The sequence below is a fragment of the Schistocerca nitens genome, chromosome 2 (genome assembly GCF_023898315.1).
Source record: "Schistocerca nitens isolate TAMUIC-IGC-003100 chromosome 2, iqSchNite1.1, whole genome shotgun sequence".
In the NCBI taxonomy this organism is placed as follows: Eukaryota; Metazoa; Arthropoda; class Insecta; order Orthoptera; family Acrididae; genus Schistocerca; species Schistocerca nitens.
Window position 1 is genome coordinate 611,942,315 of NC_064615.1, and position 20,275 is coordinate 611,962,589.

At 44.1% G+C, this 20,275-nt stretch overlaps 1 protein-coding gene across 1 annotated transcript in view; it reads right to left on the minus strand.

The window, feature by feature from the left end:
- Positions 1 to 1,347: 1,347 nt before the first annotated feature.
- The window catches only part of LOC126235197 (brachyurin-like), a 42,471-nt gene continuing 23,543 nt past the window's right edge, over positions 1,348 to 20,275 (minus strand). The window contains exons 4-7 of the mRNA XM_049943926.1: positions 19,723 to 19,880; positions 16,103 to 16,198; positions 8,780 to 8,889; positions 1,348 to 1,676 (exon numbers count right to left, since the gene is read on the minus strand). Coding sequence (XP_049799883.1) covers positions 1,509 to 1,676; positions 8,780 to 8,889; positions 16,103 to 16,198; positions 19,723 to 19,880 — 532 coding nt within the window. The 3' untranslated portion in view covers positions 1,348 to 1,508. The remainder of the gene's footprint in view (positions 1,677 to 8,779; positions 8,890 to 16,102; positions 16,199 to 19,722; positions 19,881 to 20,275) is intronic.

The following is a 20,275-nucleotide window of genomic DNA, read 5'->3' on the forward strand; positions in this document are numbered from 1 at the left end:
CCGATTACTCAATAAGAAGTATGCTCAAATCTGGCTACTGAGCGATTATTAATTGCTGTTAGAACCAACTGTTAGCTACACCAATAAAGATTTAAGTTCGTACTGTTATGCGTTCTACGCTAACAGAAGGATAAGAAAAATGTCGTTCACATCTAAGCTGCATGAAATTAAACCTCTGAAGGACTGTACAGTGAAAGCGCAAAGTGATGGTTGTAAAATAACGACGCGTATTATTACAATAAAGAAACAAGGAGTTTTGAATTGCTGGTTCAGCTCTGATATGATGAACGTGTCTCTTATAGGGATATTACGAAAAAGAAATGACATCATACGTTCTATTGGTTTTATTAATAAACTTTTTCTGCTGTACATAATGTACACTGCTTGAACATAATTTGTTGGATTTGTGTAACTTCAAGCTAATGTTTACAGGTTGCTGTATCACATAGAACCAGCGTACTTCAAATATCTTTTCTCCGTATCAAAGATTCATTTTTCTAGTTCCATTGGCTATAAGCTATCGAAAACTAATGTACTGCACATCTTCCTCATGCGATTCTCAAGTCACTTACAGTAACTAATAGTAACTGGCAGATGATAATTTTGTTAAACGATTAACTGTTTGTAAATGTTTCTACAGAGGTGTTCACAGATTAATTGCATATGAATTTCGTAATTAACTTAATGTTCAACTAATGAAACATATAGAAGTATCTTTCAGTTCTGCCAGTTAAAATACATCGCCGCAACAAGTTTATACAAAGAAAAGAGTGGATGACGACCACTGTCGAATGGCCGTGAAGAACCTACAGATGGTTTAAGAACTAGTTGTATTTGGTCTAAACCGCTCTAACAAATACAGTTTTTTTAAGAGAACAAGTTCAAAAATGTTCAAATGTGTGTGAAATCTTATGGTACTTAACTGCTAAGGTCATCAGTCCCTACGCTTACACACTACTTAACCTAAATTACCCTAAGGACAAACACACACACCCATGCCCGAGGGGGGACTCGAACCTCCGCCGGTACCAGCCGCACAGTCCATGACTGTAGCGCCTCAAACCGCTTGGCTAATCCCGCGCTCCAAAACAAGTTCAATGAATGTATTTTACGTCTGGTTTTGTAGGTCTTCGGCAGTAATTTATTAATTATTACTGCAAGCACTACAAAACTAACAGATTACCGGTACACAGACTTTGGGCACTGTCGAAGTTCTTCGATTTGTGTTCGCTACAGGAACATCGTTTACGCTACGAGCATTGAGGAGATGTTTGGCTATGCATCCACGAAATCTGAGTCCCCTTTTAAATTCTTGGGCACTGACGCACTTACGTGGCGCTCAGAGCCTATCAGCACCCGATGTCAGAATTCATACGGCTTCCGCAGTTGAGTCGCTGATGGGCGTTACGACACGTCTGCCAAGCAGGTTCCAGAGCACCACACGAATTGTCCTCTGAGAGGGGCAGTGCAGCATGTGGTTGTACTTGTGAAATGCCAGCGTCGTGGCGCTAATCGTAGATGGGGAGATCGGTGACAGAGGCGATCCAGTCGAGGTTCTGGTAGACGTTGGTGAAGACGGACCGGTTACCAGAGAGATCGGTGCCGATGGCGACGCCCACCACCTTATAGCTGCCCACTGCACCGCCCGCCACCGTCAGAGGGCCACCGTAGTCGCCCTGAAAACACACGTGTGTAATACGTACCACTAAAGCCGTGGGCACAAAATGAAAAATTATACACAACTACGACAAAACATGAACGTGCGGCATTGAACGCATCGTGCTTTACAACGTATTTAAGATGTTTACAGTCATCCTTTCAGACGCCATACAAAGTGCCTGGGAAAAGCTATTTGCATCTTTTTCATCTTTACAGTAATTCCAATTCCAAAGAATGCTGATGTTGATCGCTATGAAATACAGAACTATCAGTTTAATGAGTCATCGTTGCAAAATAATGAGACAATTTATTTGCGGAAGTCTGGAAAGATTCGTAGAAGCCAACCTTGGGGAACATCAGTTTGAATTCCAGAGAAATGTAGGAACACGCGAGGGATTACTGACACTACGGTTTACACTATGTGATCAAAAGTATCCGGACACCCCCAAGGACATACGTTTTTCATATTAGGTGCATTGTTCTGCCACCTGCTGCCAGGTAGTCCATACCAGCGACCTCAGTAGTCATTAGACATCGTGAGAAAACACAATGGGGAGCTCCGCGGAACTCAAGGACTTCGAATGTGGTCAGATGATTGGGTGTCACTTGTGTCATACTCTGTACGCGAGATTTCCACGCTCCTAAACACCCCTAGGTCCAGTGTTTCCGATGTGATAGTGGAGGGACACGTACAGCACAAAAGCGTATAGGCCAACCTCGTCTGTTGAGTGACGGAGACCGCCGACAGTTGAAGAGGGTCGTAATGTGTATCCAGACCATCAGACAGGAATTCCAAACTTCATCAGGATCCACTGCAAGTACTATGATAGTTAGGCGGGACATGAGGAAACTTGGATTTCATGGTCGGGCCGCTGATCATAAGCTACACATCACGACGGTAAATGCCAAACGACGCCTCGCTTGGTGTAAGGAGCGTAAACATTGGACTATTGAACAGTTGAAAACGTTGTGTGGAGTGACGAATCACGGTACACAATGTGGTGATCCGATGGCAGGGTGTGGATATGGTGAATGCCCGGCGAACGTCATCTGCCAGCGTGTGTAGCGGCAACAGTAAAATTCGGAGGCTGTGGTGTTACGGTGTGGTCGCGTTTTTCATGGATGGGGCTTGTACCCGTTGTCGTTATGCGTGGCACAGTCATACATTGATGTTTTAAGCACCTTCTTGATTCCCACTGTTGAAGAGCAATTAGGGGATGGCGACTAAATCTATCAATACGATAGGGCACCTGTTCATAATGCACGGCCTGTGGCGGAGTTGTTACACGGCCTGAATCCTACAGAACACCTTTGGGATGTTTTGGAACGCCGACTTCGTGCCAGGCCTCACCGACCGACATCGATACCTCTCCTCAGTGCAGCACTCCGTGAAGAATGGGCTGCCATTCCCCAAGAATGATAAACAAAGTAAGAGCCTACGGAATATCAGACCAGCTGTGTGGCTGGATTGAAGATTTTTTTAGCAAACAGAACGCAGCATGTTGTTATCAATGGAGAGACGTCTACAGACGTTAAGGTAACCTCTGGCGTGCCACAGGGAAGTGTTATGGGACCACTGCTTTTCACAATATATATAAATGACCTAGTAGATAGTGTCGGAAGTTCCATGCGGCTTTTCGCGGATGATGCTGTAGTATACAGAGAAGTTGCAGCATTAGAAAATTGTAGCGAAATGCAGGAAGATCTGCAGCGGATAGGTACTTGGTGCAGGGAGTGGCAACTGTCCCTTAACATAGACAAATGTAATGTATTGCGAATACATAGAAAGAAGGATCCTTTATTGTATGATTATATGATAGCGGAACAAACACTGGTAGCAGTTACTTCTGTAAAATATCTGGGAGTATGCGTGCGGAACGATTTGAAGTGGAATGATCATATAAAATTAATTGTTGGTAAGGCGGGTACCAGGTTGAGATTCATTGGGAGAGTGCTTAGAAAATGTAGTCCAGCAACAAAGGAGGTGGCTTACAAAACACTCGTTCGACCTATACTTGAGTATTGCTCATCAGTGTGGGATCCGTACCAGATCGGGTTGACGGAGGAGATAGAGAAGATCCAAAGAAGAGCGGCGCGTTTCGTCACAGGGTTATTTGGTAACCGTGATAGCGTTACGGAGATGTTTAATAAACTCAAGTGGCAGACTCTGCAAGAGAGGCGCTCTGCATCGCGGTGTAGCTTGCTCGCTAGGTTTCGAGAGGGTGCGTTTCTGGATGAGGTATCGAGTATATTGCTTCCCCCTACTTATACCTCCCGAGGAGATCACGAATGTAAAATTAGAGAGATTAGAGCGCGCACGGAGGCTTTCAGACAGTCGTTCTTCCCGCGAACCATACGCGACTGGAACAGGAAAGGGAGGTAATGACAGTGGCACGTAAAGTGCCCTCCGCCACACACCGTTGGGTGGCTTGCGGAGTATGAATGTAGATGTAGATGTAGATGTAGAAGAAACCTTCCAGCACCTGATTGAACGTATGCCTGCGAGAGTGGAACCTATCATCAAGGCTAAGAGTGGGCCAACACCATGTTGAATTCTAACATTAGCGATAGAGGGCGCCATGAACTTGTAAGTCATTTTCAGTCAGGTGTCCGGATACCTTTGATCACATAGCGTATCTTAGAAGACAGGTTGAAGAAAACCTATATTCACAACATTTATAGTTTTTGAGAGGGCATTTGACAATGTTCCTCGATGAACGTTCACTGGACAGTGGACTGTGCGTTTATTTGAAACATCCTGGAAGATTAAAACTATATGCCCTTTCGGGACTCGAACTTTTTGCCAAAGGCAAAGAATTTGGGTTTGACACCAAGTCTGGCACACAGGTTTAATACGCCAGGACGTTCTGGTGACGTTGATTGGAACACATTCTTTGAAGTTCTGAAAGTAACAGAAATGAAATACACGATACGTGAGATTACTTACAACTTGTGTAGAAGTCAAAAAACAGCTGACTAGTTGAAGGACATGAAACAGAAACAGCAGTTGAAAAGGGAACGAGGTTTGTATCGTATCTCCCATGTTATACAATCTACTCGTCGAATAAGCAGTAAAGGAAACAAGGAGAACTGTGGAATCAGAATTGGAGTTCATGGCGGAGAAACAAAAACTTTGGAATTTTCGGATGGCATCGTAATTCAGTCAGAGTCGGAATGGAATGGGCTGTGTCTTGAAAAGAGGATAGCCCTATATGATGAGTATCAAGAAAAGCAAAACTTGGATGATGACATGAAATGGCACTGATACTGGGGAGGCACCTCCTGGGGAAGTTCGACCGCGGCGTTGGAAATCTTTTTTAGTTGACGCCACACTGGGTACCTTGTGTGACGATGGTGATGAAATTAAGGTGAGCCCAGCATAACACCCAGACCCAAGTGGAGAAAATCCCCAACCCAGCCGGGAATCGAACTCGAATCCGCTGTGTCGCAACCCGACGTGTTGACCACTCATCTGAGGGGGCGGACATGAAGGTAGGTACTCTGGTGTTGTCTGAGGCAATTAGATTAGGAAACGAAACATTAAAAATAGTAGATGGTTTTTGCTATTTGCGCATCAAAATAGCTGACGATGGCCGAGGTAAAGAAAGCAGGCAATTAGACTGGCAGTAGTTCTCTGCACAAGAGAGGTGTGGTAGATAAATGTAAAAAATGGTTTTAATTTGCTTGGAAATCGGTATAGAACTCGACAGAAATCCAGTCTTGGGGTCTTAATAGGTTTTAAAGATTTCATTCACTTTTCAGTACCATTATTTAATCATTATCACTGTAGTAATGGAGTGACAGAGCGTAGAAAAACATGTTCCTCTCTCGCGCAAGTACCGGATTACACTTAATTCCAGAGACTGCAATAATTAATAATTTTGTCAATTTAGTCAAATGGACACAGATTTACCCGGAAAGAGTAGTCTGTCTCTATTAATCGAACCACGCTTAATCTTTCATGTGTGTATTCAAGACTTATAAAGTATTATCTCAAGGCGTTTGTATGGAGTTTAATCTTGTATGAAGGTGAAGGTGGAAGATAAACAGTTGAGAGAAGAAGAGAATAGAAAAAAAAATGGTTCTGAGCACTATGGGACTTAACATCTTAGGTCATCAGTCCCCTAGAACTTAGAACTAGTTAAACCTAACTAACCTAACGACATCACACACATCCATGCCCGAGGCAGGATTCGAACCTGTGACCGTAGCAGTCGCGCGGTTCCGGACTGCGCGCCTAGAACCGCGAGACCACCGCGGCCGGCAGAGAATAGAAACTTCTTAAATGCGGTGATGCAGATGAATGGTGAAGGTCACTTGGGCAGATGAAATAAGTAACCAATAGGTAGTGAATCGAATTTGGGGAAAAAAACTGTGCCAGTGCTTGACTTTGAGGAGGGATTCATTGATAGGACACATCACACTGTCAGTAGCTCAGAATGGAGTTCCAGAAGCAGTAACGAAATTTTTTGATCGTTTGCCCAGTAACATGAAATGGCTGACATGTAGCAAAACAAGTTTAAAATTTAACCGCACATCATTTGTCCTGGACAACTCCTTCCATTCCATGGACGGATTTCTGTTTAAAAACTGGTAGCCTGTAGAAATAAATATAGTTTTTCCGTAGAGTTGCATGAGCAGGGCTACAAAATAATGTGTTCATTAATGTTAACAATGAACAGGCCCTGTAAAGTGGTTCGTTGCAAATCATGTCGATAAATGAATCGCTAAGATGATCTGTGGAACATGAACTAGCTTGATGTTGGGACATCAAGGAATCGTCAGTTTCGTAACAGAAAGAAGTGTGTGTGTGTGTGTGTGTGTGTGTGTGTGTGTGTGTGTGTGTGTGTGTAATTTGGGGGTTTGGGGGGAGGGGGGTTAAAATTATATAGAGATCAAGGCTTGAGTATAGTAAGTACGTTCATACTATGTAGGCAGCAGTAACTATGCAGAGATGAAGAGGCTTGCGAAAAATAGACTTGCATGCAAAGCTGTATGACATCAGTCGGACATAACAGCAACACAATCGATGTCTTACTGGGTAAACTCTTGTGGTCAGTTGCACAATTATGATTGACTTGCCCCTTATTTTAGGATTGTTTACACCACTTAATATAGGTGTTGTGTACATAGTTCCGCGTAGTCAGCGCGTACACATCTTTCCCACTAGAGCGCGCCCCGCTAAGCACAACAGCGCAGGCGCAGCGCTCGTCCGTCTCCACACTACGAGATGGCGCTGTCATAGAGATAGACCAAATTCTGCTTCTGCCGATCCGCGTATTAATATGTAACGCAGCCAATGAGATTGCTGCTTACGTAGAACCTTTTCTCCTCGCGGATCACACTCGCGCAGTGATACCTGAACGCTCGAGGTATTATAACGAGTGTACAGATCTCCGATTAATGCACTCCGCCTTGCCTTCCGTATACGCCTCCCGTCCCCCATGCGGATCCTCTATGATCTCATTCCTTTCCCCCATCTGCTCCTATTCCTCGAACATATCCGCATCCTCTACACCTGCCGCCGCCTTGAACCCCCTCACCCCCTGGTTGCTCCTCTCCTCTCCCATCCCCGTCCCCTGCCACGTCTTCACTGTTGTATCCCCCCCTACCCTCCATCTTTACACCCTACATCTCCTTTCCCAAGATGGCTTCCATCAACTCCCCCTCCTGGATGATGCCCTCTCTCCCTCCATTTATCCCTCCTATCAACCTATCAACTCTGATCCTCACCCCCCTTCTTTCCTCCATCCTTTCCCTGGGCTCCCTCTTCCTCCCCCCTTCCATCCTGTGTTTTCTCCCCGCCCAACCTCTCCCTATATCCCTTCTCCTCCCCTCCCCCCGAGTCCTTTTGTATTCCCCTCCTCTGCCTTCCCCACTCCCTGGCACGTCTGCTCAGCACCCCTCACCCCTCTTATGGATCCTCATTCTCCATTGGCTCCTTTCCCCCCTCCCCCCTTCACTTTTCCTCTCCTTCCACCCCTTTTTTATTTACCCATCATCTGTCCAGTTCCCCCCCCCCCCCCCCCCTCCTGCTCTCCGCTGTGGTATGTCACATTTGTGCCAACTTTTTAGTGCAGTGTTTAAGTGAGTGTTCAGTGTTGTGCGACTTTCCACAGTGTTGTGAACAGAAATCATGCTGTCGCTGGGTGTGCATTTTATATCTCTTGCGAACAGAAACCAGACTCTCGCCGTGTTTTTTAATTGTCTATTATTTTTCTGCTTCCTGTGTATTTTCTTAGCATCATCAATCCTGTGTTTTATGTTTTAAGTTCCAGAATTTTCTGCCATTTTACCTTTAAGTCACCGATTTTATCGCCAACTGTTATTTATCATCTTCATCTTTTTAAAACAAATTCTGTTGGCTGAAGAGCGGCGTAATCAGCTGCTGCCAGCCCGACCCCTTCAGGGGGAATCGAAACTCAATAAAGGAAAAAAAAAACAAAAAAAACTACGATTAGTCAGTCTGCATCAGTCTGCATTAGTCTGTATACAAGTTTCAGTCCGCGCCTAATAAGATTACCATATTCCTGTACATAGCCATGAAGATAAAGGAATAGACACTTTGTCAAGTATCAGAGATATGTGAGAATAAGATTAACGTACCAAGACCAAAGGAACTTCAGATTGTCAATTGTAAACAGCATCCAGAATCAAGTTAAGTAATTTCTATGCTTTTTATTATTTTAATAAATGTGTGTGAAAATTAATCAAGTTCCGTTTAAAGTTGGTCACCGTCAATCTGCTACTCTAAGCGTGCAAGTGGCATTTCTATCATCTGACCTAACGGCAGAAGATAAACACGCCACGATAAGACCACGAGACGTATTGCTGACAATCACCTACTTCGTTAGAGCGACAAGTCAGATAATCTGATGGTGTGTGTACCGAAGGTCTTACAGTACGCACCCCACAATGGGACTGCAGAATGGACCACTTGGCACTTCAACATCTACGCTTCTAATGCATACATCGACAATGGCCCCTGCCTACAAGGGATTTCCTGCTGGCGTTCAGTCTTTGTGGTCAAATCTTTCAACTTGCACAGCTTTATTTGCAACTGTCTCTCGGACCCTCCTGGTGTACCTCAGTTCCCTCGTGGCTGCGGCCAGCTACTCACCGTGGTGACGTCCACCTGGTTGTACGTGTAGATGCACACGTGGTAGCCAGCCCCGCACTCCCCGGCGAAGCTGCCGTTGGCGCTCTTCAGAGTCGTCTCCGTCGGCCCTCCTGCAACAGGCGACGCCTAGGCTAGCGGCAACCGGCTTCTGACTCACTGCAGCGGTGCTGCTCCTCCACGTGCAAACATTCATGGCGAGAAATACTGCCGCACCTCTCCTCTGCGCGGAATTTTAACTACGATGAAAGCTTTGGCCTCCTTTCTCCAAGTGGACAAGAGTTTTAGTCTGAACAGAGAAGGCTGTAGTCAGCCCTTCGGACTTATTGCACATATGAGGAGCAGTAAACTTACACAACTCGACAAGGGCGAGCAGTTTCAGATTATTGATTAACTAAAGAAACCATAAATGCGTAATCTTCTGTGTACTGTCATTCATAGGCTGAATGATAGCACAAAGAACGAAGTACAGCTAAAGGAATAAGCTGTAGTGCGACCTTTTACGTAGAAAAGCAGTGAGATGAAGTATATAAAAAGGCACAAGATATGACTGATTGAATAACTAGCTTCACTTGTGATTTCGTCCTTCTGCTGGACCTGGACCATTAAGGCAAATTATAAAAATCGCATCGACTCTTCGTGACGTTGTGATGATGCGGAATGCTGTGCTTGTCTGAAACCGAAAGGAAAAATAATATTTCAATCACACAGTGACCGAACGTAAGAATATCTTTTACTGCGTATAATACCAGCAATCTCTTGGTCACATGTTAATGGGACTTTGAGAGAAAATGGAAAAATTAATCAGCTCAAAGTTAATAGTAAAATATCGTGAAGAATAACAGAAAGAAAAATGTGTAGCTCATTAAGTACTCGAAGAGTAATTCCACTTCTACTCATGCGCACAATGCTGTAGCTGAAATCTCAAGCAATATACCTATATATTACACACTTGAGATTAGGATAGCTTATCAAGTGATCCCGCACAGCTTTGCCCTTCACCAATTCCAAATGGTATAACAGTATGCAGGATGTATTCTGAGCCGGACGGAGTGCTGATGCAGTTCTAGGCGCTTCAGTTCGGAACCGCGCTGCTGCTACGGGCATGGATGTGTGTGGTGTCCTTAGGTTAGGTTTAATTAGTTCTAAGTTCTAGGGGACTGATGACCTCAAATGTTAAGTCCCATAGTGCTAAGAGCCATTTGAACCATTTTTGATGTATTCTGAGGTGATAAAAGTAACACTGTAGCGATATGAACGTATGCAGAGGGTGCTAGTGTCCCGTAAACAAGGCATAAAAGGGCAGTGCGTTGGCGGAGTTGTCATTTGTACTTGGGCGATTCATGTAAAATGTTTTCAATGTGATTACGACCGCACGATGGCAATTAACAGACTTTGAACGAGGAACAGTAGTTGGAGCTAGATGCATGGGACATTCCATTCCGGAAATCGTTCAAGAACTCAATATTGCGAGATCCACAGCGCGAAAGGTGTGCCGAGAATAGCAAACTCCAGGCGTTAACTCTCACAACGGACAACGCATTGTCCGACGGTCTTCACTTAATGACCGAGAGCATCGACGTTGGCGTACAGTTGTCAGTGCTAACATACAAGCAACTCGACGTGAAATAACCACAGAAATCAATGTGGGACGTACGACGAACATATCCGTTAGGACAATTTGGCGATATTTGGTGTTAACCTGCAGACGACCAACGCGAGAGCCTTTGCTAACAGCAGGACGTCGTCTGCAGCGATTTGTCTGGGCTGGTCACCATATAGGCTGTACCATAGACCACTGGAAAACCGTGGCTTGCGTCAAATGAGCCCCGATTTTAGTAGGCAAGAGCTAATGGTAGGACTCGAGTAAGGCGCAGACCCCAGGAAGCGATGGACTCTTGTCGTCAAGGAGGCACCATGCAATCTGGTGGTGGCCTCATATTGATGTACGCTGAGTTTACATGGAATGGACTGGGTCCTCCGGTCCAGCTGAACCGATCATTGACTGGAAATGGATGTGTTCGGCTACCTGGAGACCATTTGTAACCGTTCATGAACTTCGTGTCCCAAATAACGATGGAATTTTTTTGGATGACTATGAGTCATGTCACCAGGCCACGGTTGTTCGCGATTGGTTTGAAGAACATTCTGGACAGTTCGAGTAAATGATTTGGTCACCCATCGAACACTTATGGGACATAACAGAGAGGTCAGTTCGTGCACAAACTCCTGCACCGTTATCAATTTCGCAATTATGGATGAATAGAGAGGGAGCGTGTTTCAATATTCTGCAAGGGATTTCCAACGACTTGCTGAAGCCATTCCAAGTCGAGTTGCTGCTCTATGTCGGCAAAATGAGGCCCGACACGACTTTAGGAGGTATTCAATAATTTTTGTTATCACAGTATATTTAATTTCTTTTTTTCTTCTATCCCTTAAATAGTCGCAATTGTCTGATCCCTCTCCATAAGTCGAAGGTATGTTATACACTACCTGTCGAAATGATATTTTTTGCGCGCATTTGTGTGTGTGTGTGAACGTAGTCTTCCTATAAATTAAATGCCTTTGATAACCTATTGCGTTGGGTACGTAGTGTCATAAGATACAAAAATCTGCTACACTTCGATTTAAATGCCACTCTATAGCCTCTCAGCATATTTCTCCATGAGGATTCGCAGGCCTGATCTGCTCAACCGGTCCTTTCACAACATACCGGTCCATACATCGAGTTCTTTGTACGAATCCTTCCATTAACAATGTGGTCAGTCAATGCATCCCGAAGTACAAGGCTAATTGGTCAGTAACACAACGTACTTCATGTGTTTACACTGCCGAGCGGTCTGCTATTTTAGACACACTCAAAACACATCACAAACTTTCACCATGTATTAAATGTGTAGTGTACACTGTCTCTCCAAAAAGCCCCGAGACATTTTATTCCTGGTGTAGAAGCGACGTCCGGACAGCTTAATCCACCAACTGTAAACAAAATATGTACGTTCGACTAGTCGGCTGTGAGCACGTAGTGTCAAGTTGCGGGTGTGCGACTGTAGTGCGTTAACATTGTTGTGTCGATTGCAGCTCAGCAACATCTGTGAATGAAGTGCTGAAGACACTCTCCAGAATGTCATCAAGAACCGAAAAGTGTGTGCAAAGTTTGTGTCGCACACCTTGTCTTCTGAACAAAAACAACGACCTATGGGCACCTGCCACGACTTGATTAAAATGCAAACGCTTCGCCAACATAACCGATATTCTAATCAATGTGATGCGCGAGTTGCACAATATCCCAGAGAAGGATTCTTCTACAAGTTTCACATGCTTGTATGGATTTCTGTGCGTTGTATTCAAGTGGGGGAAGACTATATAACACACAGTTTTCTCTATTTCTTACGAGTCCAATCTCGAAAGTTTTCGGACCGGTGGGGTATGTGTCAATAGACGTAAGGTAACACCCGCCTCTGCAGCTGCGCGGTCAGCCCGGTGGATTGTTAACCTAAGGAGACTGGGTTCGATTCCTGACCTCCACATCCGATTAGAAGAGGTATACGATTATCGCTTGCATTTTTAAGTCGCCAGTCTTTTGACTCACTTTATTTCAGCGTTCACTTACTGCTGCCTTGTACTAAGTTCTGCTTATTTGTACACGTGTTACACCCAACGTTATCGATAATGAATTTTGAATTTTCCGGTCTTATTTCGTGTTGTGCACCTTGTAGCATCAAGTTTAGAAATATCTTCCTCCAGAACGAATTTTCACTCTGCAGCGGGTTGTGTGCTGATTTGAAACTTCCTGACAGATTGAAACAGTGCCGGGCCAGGATTCGAACCTACAGCGTTTGCATTTCGAAGGCAATTGCTCTTACCGACAGAGCTCAGCATGCACGAATCACAACGCTCCCTCCCTCCCCTTCCGCCAATACAAACAACAGCTCTCTGCAAACCTTGCTGGACTAGTACTCCTAGCCACAATCTAAGGGATTGTTTTGAGAATAAATTACCACTCTGCAGCGGAGTGTACGCTGATTTTAAACTTCCTCCCGATCCAGTAATCTTACAGAAAGTTTTAATATCTTCCTCAAATGCAAGTCTTTACTAAATTGCAGAAGAGTTCTTCTGTTGAAGCAAGCTTTCTTTCTCTGTTACAGTCAGCTTCTTGTGTCCCTTGCATTGGTTTTACTATGTAATTTAGCTTCATTGGAAAATATTTTTTCCTGGTTTTGTATTGTCCTCAGTTTTTACGTTTGAGAAGCTGCTGTACCGCTGTTTAATATCCGTCGTTAGAACGTCTGTTGCAGTTGTTGGTTGTACGACTTAGTTACCCCCGTCTGCATTTTGTTGTCCGTATGATCTTACTAAATGGAACTTTTTTACCGGCACCGGAGATAAAAAAATCCTGTGTTGCCTGTAATTTTATGAGAGAGTAGTACCCTGCACTTTTACGCAAGAGTATTTTTACGGTCACATGAGATTATTGCTTGGATTGCCAATAAAAGAGCATCAACAGACAGGAGAACATTAAAACTACAACGAGAACAAATAACTACTTGGCAAAATTACAAAAAACGATCTCTTTTAATAAATACTAAACTTCGGCATTACTCCTCTGTCGTTAAACCGGAGGTAAAGAACGCAAGTGAAACAAAATTTAAACTAAACACTCAAGCAACAACTGGTAAATTGTAGAAAGTTGGTAGAAGAATACTCTGAACTATTATCAATATAAAACACCAAGTTAATGGTCGATGGAGATTCTTGCCCAGTACGGTAAGAAAGTGAATCCATTGTTGATACGATGCGAAAAAGTAAGGTTGCAATTTTTGACCACATTTCTCGCCTACTGAATACTAGACTCTTGAAACACCTTTTTGATTACTTTTGGGACAGTAAGACAAGAAACAGCTGGTTTAAAGTAGTAGAAATGGATCTAAATGAGTTGAACATCACCAAACATCAAATTAAACATAGGAAAGAGAAGATATTGCTGAAGAACAAGTGCGTACACTGATGATCCAAACCATTATGACCACCTTCTTAATACCTTGTTTGTTCGTCTTTGGAACGAAATACGCCACTGATTCTGTGTATCAAGGAACCGACAGTTTGCTGGTAGGTTTGAGGAGGTGTATGGCATTAGATGTCTACGCGCAGGTCAAGTAATGCGCTTAAATAACGGACCGCTGGTTTGCGTACGTGGTAATGGCACCTGGTAGCGATCCAGAGGGATTTGCAACAGAGTTCACTACAGTGCTCCTCAAATCACTGAGCATAATTCTGGCTCCGAGATACGGACACCAAGCATGGAGGTTGCACGTGGTTCGTAGCTGTCAGTGTGTCTTCGATTACTACCACAGGTCCCATGCAAGAGCAGGAGAATGTCTCCCATAGCATAGTCTCAGCAGTCTGCGTCCTGGCTCATTGCATGATTCGAGCCGCCGTTCACTTCGTTGACAGCGTTTGCCGAAACGACCATCGATCTAGTGTAGCAAAATATGCTTCGCCGGAAGAACCGAAACGTTTCCATTGATCGACGGTCGAATCCTATGGTCCCATGCCCACTGAAATCGCAATTTACGATGTCGTTAGGTCAACATGTGACCACGTAGAGGCGGTCTGATGCGAATCTCGATGTTCAACAATGTACCATGAACAATGTGCTCTGAAACACTTGTGCGAGCACCAGCATTGTGCTCTTTCGTCAGAGACGCCACAGATACCACAGATCTATCTTACTTTACAGAGCAGACAAGCCTCCGAACCCACGTTCTGTGGATAGATGATAGCACGTGTGGAAGTTCTGCTGTTCCGGTGGGAAATGGAGAAAGAATTATTGTCTCGCATGCTGGAACTCCATCTGGTTTCGTACCTGTCTGTCTCTTCGTTTCCAAGTCAAAGAAAACAAATGAATACGACAAGGAGATGAAGCACGATAGTTTTCTGGCCTGGTTCAAGGGAAAACTATTGGAAAACTTAAATTGGCCAGTCAGTTATTAAAGATGACGCTCCAACGATGGCAACGCGAAACGCCGATTGGTTGAACCGCCACAATGTGAAAATTCAGGAGAATTTGTGTGATGCAGAGCTCATGGAAATAGTAATGAAAAATAAGCCACAATTTCAACAGTAGGTTGTCGACGGGGTAGCTAAAGACCGTGGCCACAGGGTTCTTAGGCTACCACCATACCACAGCCACTAATGCCATCGAAATAATTTGAGCACAAATTGAAAATTACGTGGCAATAAATAACAAAAGCTTCACTGTGGCAGAAATTCAAAGACTGATAAAGGAAGCAGTGGCACAAATAACGCCAGAGAAGTGGTGACATGTATGCCACTCAGAGACGATTGTTAAGGAAACGTGGAAAAGTGAAGTAAGTGTCGAGAGCAATATAAAAAATATAATTATATCCTAGGGCAATTCCAGTGGCTCGTCTACAGACCAGAGCTCAAATAACGAGTGCCAAGGAAGAAACTTATTTTGAACTAAGTGGCACCGGCCGCTGTTGCCGAGCGGTTCTAGGCGCTTCAGTCCGGAATCGCGCTGCTGGTACAGTCGCAGGTTCGAATCCTGCCTCGGGCATGGATGTGTGTGATGTCCTTAGGTTAGTTAGGTGTAAGTAGTTCTAAGTCTAGGGGACTGATGACCTCAGATGTCAAGTCCCATAGTGCTTAGAGCCATGTGAACCGCGTTCTGTGAAGAGTCGTGGACGGCCAACCATTTAGCATCTAGTGGTTGTTTCACTGCCTCTCTACCTCTTTCTGTAGATGGTCACGACAGTAGCATGTGCGACATTCGACCATCTTCCCCGTTTTCGAGATGCTTGTTCACAGATTCTGCGAAATAATAATTTGCCTTTTGTTAAAATCGCTTATCTCAATGGATTCCCCCGTTTGCAGCTCATATCTTCGCTGGGGTAATACCCTGTCCGTGCTGTTCCACTTACATACTTTCGTTTCCGCGTCACGTGCTCGCAACACCACCACACGGCATCTAATCTCGCCGTGAGCAGTGGTCATAATGTTTTGGCTTACCAGTGTATATCATACCCATAGAAGAACGAGCCGCCAGATCAATCCGAAAGCAAAAGTTTTGGGAAAGAAAGAAATTATTGAGTGCTAAGATCTAAACTTATTCATTGTAGGCGCTGTTGTATAATATTTGATTTTAGTGCTCCAACGTGGGCGTAAGCTATTTAAATAAATAATTAAGTAATGAAATGCGCGTAAGCGAATTGCATCTCATGTTCGTAGGGGCAGTTTAATATGTTGTTGGTTTTGCGGCGTCAGTTTTGACTGAAGGTGCAGAGGAGACCTGCAGGCACGTACCTGCCACAGTGGCTCCCCAGCCCGTCATGACGGCCACCTCCCCGATGAGGCTGGCCGGCGTGTCAGAGCGAAACGGCAGGTCCGCTGGCGCGAGGTCTGCAACAAGAGACGACGACGAGGACGACGACACGCAGGCATTAGCTGCACTCCGACTTTCTGGCTTTTCTTGGCATTCTTAAATTATTATTAGGCCTGCTTAACCGTGATATAGCAATATCATGCAGTATTACATCATCTGATTATGCAGGGGTGCTTCATTATTTCTATTACGGGCTTCAAGAGGTTGTAGAGGGAATATAGTAGATAAAGAATCCATACGTGGGAATGTACCGTGTGATTATAAAAAAATGTTTGAAGATCGGGCCACTTCCAAATCTCCCGCTTCGCGGTACGGTGTGTAGTGGCAGATCTGCACTTCGTGTATATCGGTAACGTTTTCCAGATCGCCTCAGTCCCTCACATACCATATTCGTCCGAATTCAACAGCGGCTGTGTCAAATTGGTACATTCGCAGCTAAGACTGTGGTGCTCCACAAGATTTAGGTTTTCCGTAATTTTCCTAAGTCGTTCCAGGCAAATGTCGTGATTTTTGAGTGTGGTGCTCCGCAAGATTTACGTTTTTCGTAATTTTCTTAAATCGTTCCAGGCAAGGTTTAGGTTCTCCGTAATCTTCCTGAGTCGTTCCAGGCGAATCAGGCAAATGTCATGATGGGTTTCTTTGAAAAGGGCATGGCTGATTTCCTTCCCAGTCCTTGAAATGCTCCGAGCTTGTGCTGCATCTCTAACCACCTCGCTCTCGACGGGGCGTTAACCTCTAATCTTCGTTCTCCCCGTTGTTTTATTACTTTTATTTTTATTTTTTTGTGCTCCAGCGACGTGCACCAGGGTTTGTACAGCGTGTGTATGAAAACAGACAACACAGATAGACTCATCAATGAACACATATGTCGCCACTGGAACACCCCCTGTAGGGCACCCAACTCAGATCTCATCGTCTCCGATGTGTGAAGCGGGAGATTAGAAAGTAATCTGATGTTCAAATCGATTTTACATCCAAACGGTACATTTCCGGACATGGGTTCCTGATCACAACTTTACAAGTGCCCTTTACAACCCCTAGAAGTCTGAAATAGGAATCGTAAAGCACCCTGTATGTATCAGCTGTAATTGTTTTATATAAATATGAAAAGTTCGGAAACTTACATACAAAATTATTAAAATTATAGCGTGATTGGTATTCATTCCATTAAACGTATATTTACAGTTCATTTACTGTTCTGCAAAAAAGCAGTACGTCTTTAGTGATAATTCAGCATTACGGTACAAGTAAAACATCAGCTACAGTTATGAAACGCTTTTACTTTCATTAATCGATTATGTTGATAACACATCTGCAGGTAATAGATGTTACCGAGTTTGATTAAGCGTCTATTGTGACTGTTCTTCTGCCCGAACCCCACGATTTACTGGGAGGAAGGCACTTTTAACGATCTGTTGTCAAAAATTGTAGATTCATTTTGTCCATTTGGATTCATTCATACGCCAAGTGTTAAGAAAATAACGAGAATTTTTGTTTTATATAAAGAATTTAATACATCTACATCAGTGTTGTCACCTCCAAAGCTTTTTTTTTTTTTTTTTTTTTTTTTTTTTTTTTTTTTTTTTTTGAGTCATCAGTCTTCTGACTAGTTTGATACGGCCCGGTACGAATTCCTCTCCTGTGCTAACCTCTTCACTTCAGAATAGCACTTGCAACTTACGTCCTTCAAAATAGGCTCCATAAAATATCATACATTTATGTCAGCGTTTTTTCTAATTCCATATAGTGTTTAGATCTCTCACAAACGCGTCTTTAATCTCATCTATGGTTGTAAATGGACGGCCTTTCAGGGCTTTGTTTATTTTTGGGAACGAGAAAATTACATTCGGCCATGTCTTTCGAACATGGAGACTTGGATATCATTAAAGTATTGCTTTTGGCCAAAAAATTAACGAACAGAAACCGAAGTGTGACGAGGTACATTATCGTAGTGCAAAATCCAGAAATTGTTTCGTCAGAAGTCTGCGTGATTTTCCGCGTTGCTTCACGCAGATGGGGCTGAACTTGTAAGTAGTACTCCTTATTGATGGCTGACATTGTGACAACCATTCCTTTCACGTTTGCCTTGATTTCACCAGTTGTCGATGTGCTAGGGAGTCCAGGAAGCTTGTCGTTTTCAGCTTTTTCGTGACTCTCGGTTTATTCATAGCAGATTCACCAAAAGTAATATACTGAGGTGACAAAATCTATGGTATCGAGATACGCACATATACAGATGGCGGCAGTATGGCGTACGCAAGGTACAACATCGCAGTGCATTGCCGGAGCAGTCGTTTGTAGTCACGTGACTCACTGAAAAGATTTCCGGCGTGATTATGGTCGCACGACGTGAAGTAACAGACTCTGAACAGAGAATGGTAGTTGGAGATAGACGCATGGGACATTCCATTTCGGAAATCGGTAGGGAATTCAATATTCCGAGATCCACAGTGCGAAGAGTGTGCCAAGAGTAACAGAGTTCAGGCATTAACTCTCACCACGGATAACGCAGTGGCCGACGGCCTTCATTTGAGTACCGAGAGCAGCGAGTTGTCAGTGCTAACAGAGAGTAACTCTGCTTGAAATAAACGAAGAAATCAGAGTGGGATGTACGACGAACGTATCCGTTAGGACAATGCGGCGAAATCTGGCGTTAATGGTCTATGGCAGCAGACGATCGACGCGAGTGCCTTTGCTGACGGTACGACATCGCCTGCAGCGCCTCTCCTGGGCTCGTGGCCATATCGGTTGCGCCCTAGACACTAGAAACAGCTCCCTAGTCAGATGAGTCCCGATTTCAGTTGAAAAGAGGTGATGGTATGGTTCGAGTGTGGTGCAGACCCAACGAGCCATGGATCCAAGTTGTTAACAACGCACTGTGCATCTTGGTAGTGGCTCCAAAATGGAGTGGGTTGTGTTTACATGGAATGGATTGGGTCCTCCGGTCCCACCGAAACTGTAATTGACTGGAAAAGGTTATTTTCGGCTACTTGGTGAGCATTTAGACCAATTCTTGGATCTTGCTCCCAAACAACGATTAAATTTTTGTGTATGGCAACGCGCCATGTCACTGCTCCACAACTGTTCGCAATTGGTTTGAAGAACATTCTGGACAGTTATAGCGGATGATTTGGCCGGAAATGAATCCCCTCGAACATTTATGGGGCATAATCGAGAGGTCAGTCCATACTCAAAATTCTGCACCGGCAACACTCTCGCAATTATGGACGGCTATAGAGGCAGCAAGGCTCAATATTTGTGCAGGGGACTTCCAACGATTTGTTGAGATCATGCCACGTCGAGTCGCTGCACTAAACCGCTCAAAAGGAGGTACGATGCGATATTAGGAGGTCTCCCATGAGTTCTTTCACTTCAGTGTATTTAGTTTTTCTAAGATTTTGCAACAATTTATTCTGTTCTTTTAACAGAAGCTTTTCTTTTTAAATTACAAATACTACAGTGTGCCACATTGTGTCTTCTACCATGTGTAATAATAGTGATCTAACTAAGTTTATGGTTGAAGAGAAATGCGGGTACTGACAGACTGCCTCGACGACGATGGTGTTGATGACGGCGATGTCGTAGTTGTTGCCGCTGTAGCTGGGGTTCGCGGTGGCGTTGTCGGACACGATAGTGATGCGACCAGGATCACCTCCCGCCAGACTCGTCACACCCAGCCACACCTCCCAGATGGTGAACCTGCGATAGCAACACGCATATCAGTATGGAAACCAACACAGCATTCTCAGCGAAGCACCCAGTTTTGTGTCTCTCTTCGTCAACGATGTAAAACGGACGTTCAATAAGTAATGCACTTTTTTCTCGGCCAATTTGGGTTGAAGAAATGCTGAATTTGTTTTTTGACATTGAGGAATATTTCTGCTTCAGACGCTATAGTTTCATGAAATTCCGACAGGTGGTGGCGCTATATGTATTCTTCAAAATAGTGTCTGGAACATAGGGGCGTGCCAAGGAGAGAACTGTCATTGAAGTTATTTTGGCTGAAAACCAGAGCATCACAGACATTTATAGGCACTTGAAAAATGTCTACGGAGACGTAGCACTGAACAAAAGCACAGTGAGTAGTTGGACGA